This window comes from Danio rerio, chromosome 9 (genome assembly GCF_049306965.1).
Source record: "Danio rerio strain Tuebingen ecotype United States chromosome 9, GRCz12tu, whole genome shotgun sequence".
Lineage (NCBI taxonomy): Eukaryota > Metazoa > Chordata > Actinopteri > Cypriniformes > Danionidae > Danio > Danio rerio.
The window spans coordinates 23706172-23719563 of NC_133184.1; the positions used below are offsets into that span (position 1 = coordinate 23706172).

Here is a 13392-nt window from a genome sequence, read left to right on the forward strand (position 1 = left end):
AAACTGAGTTACCTCCAAATACACATGCTATGCGCCATATGGTCTAAAACCTGACAGGTGGGGAAATCTAAGCTTGTTTTCAATAAAACAAATATAAATATGCATATAATAAATGATTATGCTATCTATAATAATATTATACAAAAGCAAATTGTTATGAATAAACTGAAAAAGCCCCAAGAGGTGATGAAGGCATTAAAGTATGGTTTTTATATTTATGTAGGCTAGAAAATAATATTTTATGTAATATTTTAATCCTTTAATTCTTTTTCATTTGTAAAGATATTTGCGTATTGCTGTACACCCTGTGTGTATTAAGCATTGTGTAAGCGAGGCGCACAACTAAACCGCTCTGCGCTGGACTATGGACCTGCTTTGAGCTGGTCTATTGAACCGTCTATTATAGTTCCTCAAAATAGCAACGCATCAGCAATGCGCCATAACACACCTCCTTTTTTAGACCAGAACGTCTATGGGCGCACATATGGTATATGATAGGGCCCTAAGTCTTATAGCTAAATATTATTTGGAGGGTGCTGAACAAGACTTATTCTTGGACAAAACTGGGGAGGAATTTAAAGAAAAGTTTTTCCCATTAACCTTTTTGTGTTGTTGCTATATATGTAGTTAACGTGATTATCTGTATGTATGCTATAAACAGCCAATTTCATGCAAATACATGAACAGTACTATAGTAACATATATAAACCAAAATAAAATGTAGGTATTATAGGCTACACTTTATAGGCCATATGTATTTGAATCTATATGTATTTAATCTACAAATATATATATGCTACAGAATACTGTCATTAAACATGTCATAATTAAAGAGGTTGGAATTTTATAATTTGTATTTTTATCAATATATTTAAAACATTTACTACTGATATTTGTTTTTACAAATAAACCTGCTGTACCAACTATATAATTTTATAGTTTTAATGATGTTTGGACCCTGACAATCAAATAAAAATTGGAGCTGCTTTACAAAACTTTAAGAATGTTCACATAAATAAGTATATATATATATATATATATATATATATATATATATATATATATATATATATATATATATATGGTTAATTTTAATTAAGAGGTGACTGTTGCAAAATGCGGAAAATGCATTTTTTTAAGATTCTTACAATTCGGAGTTTGAACCAAATCTGTAGAATGGGCCATACAAATGGCGCACAAAATGGTTTATGCTCATTAGAGCGTCAAAAAACTAAAACATTACAACTTATTTACATGGGCACAACAACTGCTAACAAAAGCTAACTTTTTTCTTTATTTGAATTTTTATTTTATATTATTTTAACCAGATTAATCAATCAATTTAAGAATAATCATCTGATTATTCGATTATGAAATGAAACATTAGTTGGAGCCCTCAGTTTGCAGATTTTTTTTTTGTGGGGTTTGTGGTGGGTTTCACATGCAGATAATACAATAAACAATAAAAATTATCTTTTGGAGTGCTCATGTTGTAGAGGAAACTTTATTGAAAGGTTTTAACTCTAGTACCAAGAGTTCATGATACGCCTCATGCTCATGAATTTCATGCCACCCATATTGTTGAAGTTCCTGTACTCTCCAGGCCCGAAGTACCACATCCTGCCTCTGTAGTGGGCCTGGTCATAAAAGAGCCAGTGGCCGTCCATCACATGACAGGACATGCAGTGAGACATGCGATAACGGTCCATGATGTTGTCACAGTCACCCATCATCTCATACATCTGACCTCCAAAGTTGTCCTTGTCGTAAATCCTCATTCTGTAGGATCCCCTGTACTGTAGTGGAAGAGAAATCATTTGTCTATTGATTAATTATGTAGAATCATTTTTATATCTAACACAGGTCTGTTTTTAGACACAGTCACGATGTATCATTCACAAATAACTATTCTGAAAGAATCAGTGTTGCTCAATATTTTTTAAATGAATGGAAGAATGTTCCTGCAGTTAATAAATGTTAAATACACAGATCTTACCATAGAGATCATACGGCAGGACCTGATACAGTTGCTCATACTGAACATAGACATGCAGTCATCATAGTCTCCCCTCCTAAAGAAATACTGATTTCCCATGTAGTTTGGTTGATCGTACATCATCCAGCATCCACTGTGCACTCTGCAAGAGTGACAGCGGCTCATGTAGGAGGAGAAGTCACCACAGTCACCGGTACAGTCATAATGGCGCCCCTGGAAATTCCTGTCCTCGTAAAAGGTGACCTGAAAATTCACAGTTTTAAATAAGAATACCAATCATTATTTTTGTGCCAAAAATTAAGTGTAATAGAATGCTAGTTTGAGGCTTACCCTCATGGTTTCGTTGACTAATAGTAGTCCCACAAAAGAGAAGCTGAAGCTGATTCTGCTTGTTGGTTGACTGCTGTTGACCGTACCTTTATACTAGACCAAGACTAAAGACTACACAAGCTCTATTGTTAGTCAGTTCCTGACTGAGCAAGTTGGAATAGTGGCTATTATAACTAAAGCTTAGTGTCTAGATCTTTGTTCACATATTTTCAGATTCTAGAATTTCTTATCTTTCTGTTTGCTACAGTGGAAGAATTTGAAGTGTTAAATACTATAAGACTTAACCAAGATTTTTGCATATTTGTTTTTCTTCATTCTTATTGCATCATTTTTTATATATAATGTTTCTTATGAGCATCTTTTTAATTGCCACCTTAAGTTAAAGCACTACTACACAAGACTTGGGTCTTGTTGGATTAATCTATTACTGTATTTGTTTTTTTCTTTTTTAACTTTATCTTTACTGTAATTTCATATATAAAAAAAAAATGTTGTTGTTTTTATTGTGTATCTTTGGGTGTAGAAAACCCCAGTGAAATGTGGCACCTCATTCCCAATTTTTATTTTTGTTTTTTGTGATACATATTTTCATAAGAGCAGGGCTGCAGTCTTCACTCCTTTGTGTTGCCAGAACAAGTGTCTTTAGACTTTAAGTAATTTGAGAGTTAATAAATTAGCGAGAAGTATATAGCGGTTATATAATCTGTAACCAATTTTTCAAAACTAAATATTTAAATGAAAGTATTTGAAAATCTTCCAAATCAACAATGTCTGTGTCAGATCCTATACCGACAAAATTCTTAAAGAGCCCATATTATACATGAAATAGGGTCATATCTTGGTTGTAAGGGTCTCCAACAACAGTTTAATATGCATGCAAGGTCAAAAAAACACTTTCATGGTCTTATAATCAGCATTTATTTTTACCTAATTATCCCAGCGACTCCTGTATGAATCGTCCAGTGATTCATTTGTTCCCAAACCCCTCCTTAGCGTGAAGCTAATCTGCGCTGATTGGACCAATGACAGCCTGTTGCGATTGGTCGACTGCCTTCAGTCAGAGAGTGAAAAGCCAAACAGCTAATCAGCAATATAAAAGTAATCACAGTTTATACACGCTCGATAGTGTAGGCGTGGATTTTAGCTGCCAGTGGGTCAATGTAAATACAGACTATGGACTTGAAAATTCAGACGACTAACTATTTTATTGAGCAAAAACTCCAAAAACAGTTGAGGAGATCTCCTAGCTTCTCACTCTGCTCTTTTCACAGACACACACACACATATTGCACACACACACACACGCACTTAACCCTGCTCCGGACGACAACGCGTGCACACACACACACACACACACACACACACACCTCCGGACGACAGCGCGCGCACACGCACACACAGACACACACACACTTCTCCTCGTCCACGGAGCTCCGTTAACAAAGCAGCACGCGTCGCGTTTTTAACGTGACTTTGCACGCGATAAGAGAATATAGCCAGTTAACCTGATACAGTACACGCGGTTACAAGTAACAAAACACAACTAAATACATTTGCAAGCTAGAGTAAACGAGGCAACTTTAATCGCACGTACTTACACTTGAGAAATGGAGGAAGAAAAATCCATCCTGACGTCCAGCAGTAAGTTACTCTTTACTGATCCTTCCTTTAACAAACGCAGATGAAGTATTCTTTGTAGCATGTAGTTTCCAGAAGTTTCCAGTAGTTTCCAACTGCTTGGCTATAATGCTGAGGTTTCATCTTTGGGTAGAGACTCAATATATCCATCTGCAGTGTGACTTCAATCGACCGGCATGTTTGTGTGTGTGTGTGCGTGTGTTTGTGGGTGTGTGTGTGTGTGTCTGGGTTTCTGCGTCAGAGGGCGGGGCCTCAGGTTTGAAATCTCCCGGGTTTGCTCGTGCACGTGAATAACTTGGTTTCGTTCGTACGTCATGGCGAAACACCTAATGAATCGGTATCAAGGCGACTCGTTTGAAGCACTATGAGTCGACTCTTTTATAGATGAATCAACAGTTTTAAACACTGTATCCTTACAGATTTAAGCCTTAGCTGGATACTTTACTTCACTTAGAGCTGTGTTACACACTACATGGAGGGGAATTTTCAAAAACCCATAATATGGGCTCTTTAAAACAATTGTTTTCAGTAATTGCAGAACCAATTCTTAACATTTTGAATTCATCATACTATTAGGACATGTGCCAAAAACCTTGAAAAAAGTAAAGTATTGTTTGTATTGGCAGTATTGTAAAATAGTATAAACTACTTAGTAACTTCATTAACTTTAACTAAGTTATGACATTTAATATTGAAAGAGTACCTTTGACAATGCTATCTTTTATAGCCATACTGTATGTATAAAAATATTTTTATGACATTAATATTAACACTTATTGTATTAACATCTTTTTGTGGTTGTTGTTTTTGTTATTTTAAAGAAGACAACTGTAAAATCTGGATTCCACCATTTCCAGGTTCAAAAAGCTTGCAGGCAACTTTGCCGGGCACTGTAAGCTAACAGCTCACACCATGCCCATTCTGCTCATGTGTGGGGAAGTGGTAAAACACCCAAACATTTTTGTGTTGGCACACTTAGAAATGAAACACTGAAGACCTAAGTCTCAATTCACTTCTAGTTTATTTGTATAGAGCTTTTCACAATAATTATTGTTTCTCTGAACAATGCCACTGTAACAAGTAACTTATTATGCATCTTTTTCATAATATGTGCGCAGTGATTGGACTAAACTACCTCTTTCTCAAATATTAATGTGCAGAAAACCTGATATCGTCACAAAGTACTTTCATCCATTTACCACAATTTGCACATTTACTTCACAGACATGACGTTGCTTTGAAATTACTTTTTAAGCTGAAAGAATGAACTTGCTTTTATCAGTGCAAAAACAAACAATTTTCACTCTATAGTGAAATATACAGCCATCATTCTTTTCAGAAAACATATTTGTAAAGGTGCAGTTGACTAAATTTTCACCTGATGTTAATAAAAACAAAATAAATCCACATATGCAAAGAAAACAAAACTAATTAGCTTACAAATTAAGTTATGTGTAATAAAACAAAATGATACTGTGAAAAGTGTTGAACACAAGAAGAAAGGGAGATTTAGAAAGGCAGTGAAAGTCCAGACAGCAGCTGAAATCTCTCAGTAGTTAGAAAACATTCCTCTGACCTAGGTCATTGCAAATTAATATTAATATTAGCTCCTTCAGCCTAACATCTAGATTACCACAATGACGAAGATGAAATCAGGGTGGACATTTTAGCAAGAAAATGATTCAAAACAAAGCCAATGTATCTCTCAAATGGTTTTAGTACCAGAAAAAAAGAAAGAAAATCAAGTTGTAGAATAGCCCAGCCAATCACCTGACTTGAATCCAATATTACATACAACATAAAGATCAGTTTTGATAGACTAGATGCACAGAAACCTCAATATTTTTACACTATTGAAGTCTGTGAAAAAAATCACACATGAACAATTCATGTGACTTTATTCTACACATGAAAGGCATCTTTAAGCTGCCATCACCAAAAAAGTGTTTTATATAAAGTATTAAATACATTTTAGTAGTTCAGTACTGGCGGCTCTGTGGCTCAGTAGTCAACACTGTCACCTCACAGCAAGAAGGACACTGATTTTGTTGATCCAGTTGGCATTTCTGTGGAGTTTTCAAGTTCTCCCTGTGTTTGTGTGGGTTTCCTCTGGGCACTCTATCAGTTTGCAGCTGATAGGGCATTCGCTGCTTAAAACATATGCTGGAATAGTCAGTGGTAAATTCCTCCATGTGGTAAATAAGGAACTAAGCAGAAGGAAAATTAGGGAATGAATTACTAAATACTTTCTTTCTTTCTTTCTTTCTTTCTTTCTTCACTCCATTGTTATTACAAAACTCATTTTTTTCAGATTTTTGTTTTGTTTTAGTTCTATGTTTGTTGGTTTTTACCAAAATCTGGTCCAATTCTATGTGAACAGTTTTTGAAATATCATTCCCAGAAAATTAACAAATGCTTTCTAGAAAAAAATAAATAATATACACATTATTATATATATATATATATATATATATATATATATATATATATATATATATATATATATATATATATATATATATATATATATATATATATACACACACACACACACATACATATACATATATATATTGTTACCACGACTGGGGTGGAGTGACAGGAGACCACAGGAGGTAAGATCCAATATGCAGTTTATTCAAAGTCAGGCAAGCAGTGGTCATCAGGTGCAAACAGGTATATACAGGCAGTCCAGAATCATAAACGTAAAACAGGCTAAAGGTCGAAAGGCAGGAGGCTAAACAGGATAACAAGGGTACAAGGCTAGGATCGAAACACGGAGAAACAAGACAGGGAAACGCGCTGTAATGTTACTAGGAAAACAAGACTCTGCAAACTAGTAGCGTGAGAGAGTGGCTTATGAGTGGGATGAAATCAGTCTGTGAACAAGGTCCAGCTGGTGATGCAATCAGGAAACATGAGTGAGCAGGCGTGCGTGTTTGGGAGCAGTGCATGTATGAAAATGTAGTCCTGGGAAATGCGGAAATGTAGTTTTAAGTTCGTATGAGAACCAGCGATCCTCTGGAAAGCGATCGCTGGTTGTGACATATATATAATGACATTAAATTATATTTTCAACATTGTATTGAATCTCTATTAAACATTCTCTATTAAACAAAATCTTATTAAACCTTCAATGGATTGGTTCTGTAATATTTGAGGGAGCTCTTCGTGTATTATTACCCCTCATGTCCACTGTGCTCATTTAATTTTAAGAATGCATTGAGATGTTTTTGTCTAGCAATTCTGAATTGATTCTTAAATGTTCAGAGTCAATTTTGTATTAAAATTAGGCCTCTGCCGTCATACGCTGTAAACAGAGAGAGAGAGAAAAAAAAAAACATTGATAGGCACAAATACAAATGCTGCCAAATTCGCTTCATTTGGACAGATGAAAAATTACAGATGTGGCCCCTCTGATCCATCATGCAACTGCAGCTTCAGGATGCTGTTCAAATTTCTTCTGCACCAGAAGTGAAAGCGAAACCTTAAGTTGTAAGAGGTGACGATGCATTCCGTCATATTCGTCCAGTGAGCGAGCAGATTTATAATCATGGTATAATTAGCCGGACATTATTGTGATTGCATGTGCACTAAATACAGCAGAATCATATGTCACCATTGGAACACTCCATAGTCTGGAAAATTCCCAGGGAATCCCAGTGATAATGGCATCCTGTAATGGCCAGTCTTGGGAGTTGCCTTTCTACACTTCTAATTCTTCAGGGGTTAACAACTGTGTGACTTATTTATGCAGCAAACGAAAAAATAAATGAATACATTTAAAACTGTTTAACTGATAGCATCAAACGGTCAATATTCTTCTTTAGTTAACAGTTAAACTGTCAATTTGAGCACAAGCTCTAAGGAATACATTCTACTGACTCATTTTGAATAAAACTAATTTTTAAATTCAGTCATTAAATTGTTGTCTGGAGCACAAATGCAAAAAATTCATTTGAGATCAGTCTAATATCACATCTCTGAACAAGAAAACATTTGTGTGTGTGTGTGTGTGTGTGTGTGTGTGTGTGTGTGTGTGTGTGTGTGTGTGTGTGTGTGTGTGTGTGTGTGTGTGTGAAATTTGGCACAGTTAATATGATATTTTGCTTATTTTATATTAGATGTTATGTTTTTGACACTTTGAAACTTTGCACCTCTACTCGAAAGGCTTCTAGGAAAGTGATACTACAAAAGGGAGCATGCAATCATTACTTCAATGTATTGACAGAGTTAAAAGGTAAAGAATAAGCTGTGGATTGCAATACAGATCACTTCTATTTCTTAGTCTACTATATCCTAAGTTCAAATTGAAAGCAAACTCTCTGTATGGTATACACAGTTAGTGACTGAAAATATTGATCAGTGTTGGGGATTGTAATTAAACTTGTAATCTAAAGGTTCTGTGTTTGATTGTGTTGAAGATGGTAAGAAAAAATGAACTAACCTCAGCACAGACTGAGGTGCTCTAATCTCTAACTGGGTTGCTGGGTTGTCATTTCATGGTGTTTGCATATATGTTCACTTCTCACTGCTTTGGGTGCACTTAGAGGTGTGTAGAGGATGAATGCCTTTTACTACCTTTTAAAGGCTATCTCCAGTTGATATTCAGAGGGATTGGGTTGCCAGTGCTTGCTGCTGTCTCCACAAGTTTGTCAAGGACACACTATGTACTTCACTATTATCGACCCTCATTTCTAATTTGTTCACTAGCTATGTTCACAAGAACTCTTCTTTGTTTCAGCTGGAATCAAACTATTCTAATTGATTATTCCAGACAGAGTTTACATACAGTATATGCTACATAAAGTGATCAGGTGTGCATTTATATATTGCAAGCTTTAAATCAGATATGATTTTCTGGCATGTGCACACTGTAAAGTATTGGTCATCTTTTGAACATGTTCATATGTTGGCCAGATGTTTTAAACATCTTTTTGGGATGATGATGGTCTTTGTGCTCCTGCCTGTATTTATCAAGCTATAAAATTCTCAGGGGAGTTCTCCTAACAAAATATGTTATTTGTATAATATAATATAATAAACGTATGTGCTGTGTTTGTTTACTTTTGATTGGTTAAACTTGCATACATTAATGATCAAATTTTACATGCACAATGTTTAGTGTGGTAGAGAAAAAGGTTTATTGAAACTCTAGTACCAAGAGTCCATGATGCGCCTCATGCTCATGAATCTCATGCCACCATAATTGCTGAAGTTTCTGTACTGTCCAGGTCCGAAGTGCCACATCCTGCCTCTGTAGTGGGGCTGGTCATAAAAGAGCCAGTGGCCGTCCATCACATGGCAGGACTGGCAGTGAGACATGCGGTAACGGTCCATGATGTTGTCACAGTCATCCATCATCTCGTACATTTGACCTCCAAAGTTGTCCCTCTCATAGATCCTCATTCTGTAGGATCCCCTGTACTGTATTGGAAGAGAAGTCTGTTATTTTCACATTGATCATGGCAGAAATAAAAAAGAAGCATATAGGCCTAAATATACAGATATTATGTGTAATCAGCTTACCATGGGGATCATACGGCAGGACCTGATGCAGTTGTTCATTCCAAACATCGACATGTAATCAGCATACTCTCCCCTCCTAAAGAAATACCCATTACCCATGTAGTTGGTTTGGTCATACATCATCCAGCAGCCACTCTCCACTCTGCATGAGTGACAACGGCTCATGTAGGAGGAAAAGTCACCACAGTCGCCCATACACTCATAAGAGCGACCCTGGAAGTTCCTATCCTCGTAGAAGACGACCTGAAAATTCAAGTTTTAGTATTTTTACTTTTGTCTACTTTAATTTTCATTTGAATTCAACTTGTGAGCTGGAGAGAAGTTTTACCTTTCCCATCATGGTTGCACTTGCTGGTCTTCTGTGGTTCTACAGAGGAGAAGCTAAAGCTGATTCTGGTTTATGACTGAATGCTGTCACCTGTGCTTTTATACAAGACCAAGACTAAAGAGTACAGGGCCTCTGTTTGTTGGACAGTTCCTGACAGTGCAAAATACAAAAGAACTAGTTCTAGCTAAAGCTTAGCATCTAGCTGTTAGTATACAGTTTTACTTTGAGTTTAGTTTAAAACAATTTTGTTCACCAGAGGCCAATTCCATTCTTGTCAACTTTGTTGTTCTAGATTATCATCTCCTTGCCATGTAAATTAGATTGTATATTTAATTAATTAGTTAATGGCTGTTAATTAATTAGTTTCAATGTTTACCAGTAAGAAAGTAATCTTTTAAAGTTTTAATACTTTGTTGTTTAAGTCTTGTTATGGGTTGGTTTCATCCATCTATATAATAGTTTGGTGCACCATTCACTTTATTTATTATATGAATTTAAATAAATTTTACATGCCCTTCCTGCCACAACCCAGCTCTGGGAAACACTCATACACACTTGCAGTCATACTAGGGTTGTGACGATGAGGAAATTTCCCCTCCGGTTAATCGACCTGTGACAACACCGTTAATACCGGTATCACTGTGAGATGAGGGTTTCCTCTTTTTTTCTCTTTTTGAATAGCTTATAAATGCGTGCGTATTATAGTTTCACTTTCTGTTTTGCGTGAATCGCCAATTCGGCGTCAATTGTTTGAATGGAAGACAAGGAAACTACAAAAAAATCACTGTTATTAAAACAGAACTTTTATTAACATAACGGAAAAAAACACAACAATGCTACAGGCTGAAATAACTGTGGAAATTGGAACCAAAGTAACAACCATAAAACTTTTATTGTGTTTTATTATGCGCTTGTTGCGCACACACAAAAATACTTTTTGGTTACATTTGCCAAAATAGGGGGAACATATTTGGTTGTCTCTTGTTGTCCTACCTAACTTCAATGTCTTAATGTATCAATTAGCCTAATGTATTTTATGATAATAGCTTAGTCCTTGTAAACAATCCGTTTATAAAATAGCCTACATTATTAACAAATCTATTGAAGATTAAACCAAATGTGAAATACGGTCCTTGCATAATGATTACAACTAAACAAGCTAGCACTCATTTTATATATAAATATAAAAAAAAATGAAAGAAATGTTAAGTAATAGAACATTGTAAAAAATCTAAAGACTACAGGCTAAATAAAAGCGCCTCGTCAGTTTACAGCTTCTGTAAAGATCAGACAGCCTATACAGATCACACAATCTCAATTAACAACATGTAAATGTATAAATAATACGATAAGTATTGTTATGGAATATTTATAATGATATGATCTTGCTTTTGGTTATATCGATACCAGCTTTGAGCTCTCTCTCACAAGCGGCAGTTGACAGGAGCTGTCAGTGGCAGAATACACTACACAGCATACAGCAAGATGTTTTATTCTTAGTTTTATTTGTTGCCGATTTGTGTGTTGTTCCTTTTTTTAAAATACCTTTTATTTTTAAAATCTCTCAAGTTAATGTTGTTTATCAGGTAACATAATCTCCCTCAGAGATATAACTATTGACCAACACCGCCCTGTAAGTTTATGCACTGCATAGACTGTAGGTCTACAGCTCTGGTGTGTAATGAATTGCATGTTTTAAATGACAGCTAGACATGCTACGCTTAGTTTTTATTGTAAAATATACATTATAACCCAGTACACAGTAAAACAATATTTTTTGAATGGCTTGCCTATTGATGGCGTATAGGCTAACCGTTAAGCTTAAATAGGCTGAGCATATTTTTATTAATATTAAAACACATTACTACAAACTAGCCACCCTTTGATTTTTTTTCGTTAACGTATACTTTTATCAAACGAAAAATGCAATGAATAGTTTATTTTGGTTTTCATTTTATTAGAAATAATATCATTTATAGGCTACACAACTCCTACATTGGCTCCAATTGCGTTTTGACAGATATCGTAGATAGACTTTCTGGCTCAAAGGCATTTATGCCTGTTAATTTCAGTGCTGTATTTTGACAGATTTCGCAAAGGCTTCAGCTATTCTACCTGTTAGCTGGTACCAGCCTCAGTTTTGCGACTTGACTCGTTAAGCGTCTGTGTCTGGATGACAGCGAGAGAGAGAGAGAGAGAGAGAGAGATGAGATCAGACCACAAATTCGATGTGTGGCCACACGTCATTTACTTTTATTGCAATTTTTAATATAGGCTTATCTAAATTAACTTTTCATTTATTAAACGCCACAATATTGCCAGACAGACAAAGCAACTTTCGGTTTTTGAAGAGAGCATCCTCAGTGACACACACCTTAGCCTACACTCTTGTTGGCCTATTTATTATTGTTTATTTTTTTTACATTAAACGCATAATAATCAAGTGCAAAAAAAGAAGAGCTGAACTTCGGAAAAAGGGCTCACGGCTGTTGCCGTGATGGTTGCTTTGTTTCTCTGCAGTTGGCTTATTAATAGCGCGGCATTGCTAAATCACTCTTGTTTTAATAAAGAAGATAATTTATTATTAAACATTGTGAGATGATGGTCGCGTGATTTTTAAAATGAGACTATGCGTTGCGTATTTATTGCTATTGATCTTATCTACCCGCGACCCACACTTAGTAGAACGTCAAGTATAGGTGTGTTGAAGGTGCGTGTATAAATTAGTTGTGTTTCCTCCAACTGCTGCAATCTTTGTCAGGCAAAGTTTGCAGATTGCCTCATAAACGTCTTTAGGTTCTCTTTTTGTCTTAAGTAAATTATTTAGAATTATGTTTCCCATTTAATTCAAATAAATATTTAATCAAAAAACAAATACTTAAAAAACAAAACAAAGTGGGGAAGGTGTCACGGTGGAAAAAGGATGTCACCGGTGTTGCGTCTTAAAACCAGTATCACCGTCAACACCGTCTATCGTAGCAAGCCTAATTCATACACACATACACTGCAGCCAATTCAACTTTTTCAATTCACCTTTACCACATGTCTTTGGACTGTGGGGGAAACTGGAGCACCCAGAGGACACCCACGCGAATATGGGGAGAACATGCAAACTTCACACAGAATTGCCAACTGACTCAGCCGAGGCTCGAACCAGTGACCTTCTTGCTTTGAGGCAAAAGTGCTACCCACTGAGCCACTGTATCGCTGTGAGGTATTTATTTATTTTTATTTAGTTCACACATTTTCGAAATGTGAAAACAATACACAAACAACCATATACCAAAAAAAGGTTGAATTTTGATGTTTTAAAAGAATTGTTGCAAAATGTATTGGTCACAGATATGGGGCTTTAAAATATGCTAAGGAAAAACAAATGAACTGGAAAAAAAAATGTTATGTAGCAATTTTTTTTTTTTTCAATTTTGAAATAAATGCCCAGTGTGACATATATGTAACTTGAAAAATCTATTATAAATGCCCAATGTGACATATACATAACATTACAGATCATTCACAGAGGGGTTGCATTTCAAAAACAACTGCAGAAACATATTATAAGCGGTCCATT

General features: G+C 35.6%; 2 protein-coding genes across 2 annotated transcripts; both read right to left on the reverse strand.

Moving 5' to 3' along the window:
- Positions 1-1490: 1490 nt before the first annotated feature.
- Positions 1491-2387, reverse strand: crygm2d13 (crystallin, gamma M2d13). Its single transcript, NM_001002408.1, has 3 exons — positions 2327-2387; positions 1997-2239; positions 1491-1796 (listed from the first exon to the last, which is right to left on the reverse strand). The coding sequence occupies exons 1-3, from the start codon at positions 2330-2332 to the stop codon at positions 1524-1526; spliced, it is 522 nt and encodes a 173-aa protein (NP_001002408.1). The 5' UTR covers positions 2333-2387; the 3' UTR covers positions 1491-1523.
- Positions 2388-9084: 6697 nt separating this feature from the next.
- On the reverse strand, positions 9085-9895 carry crygm2d11 (crystallin, gamma M2d11). Its single transcript, NM_001109858.1, is given in 3 exon segments — positions 9085-9391; positions 9494-9736; positions 9822-9895. Coding segments are annotated over 3 exon segments (528 nt in total). The 5' UTR covers positions 9834-9895; the 3' UTR covers positions 9085-9118.
- Between the last annotated feature and the right edge of the window lie 3497 nt (positions 9896-13392).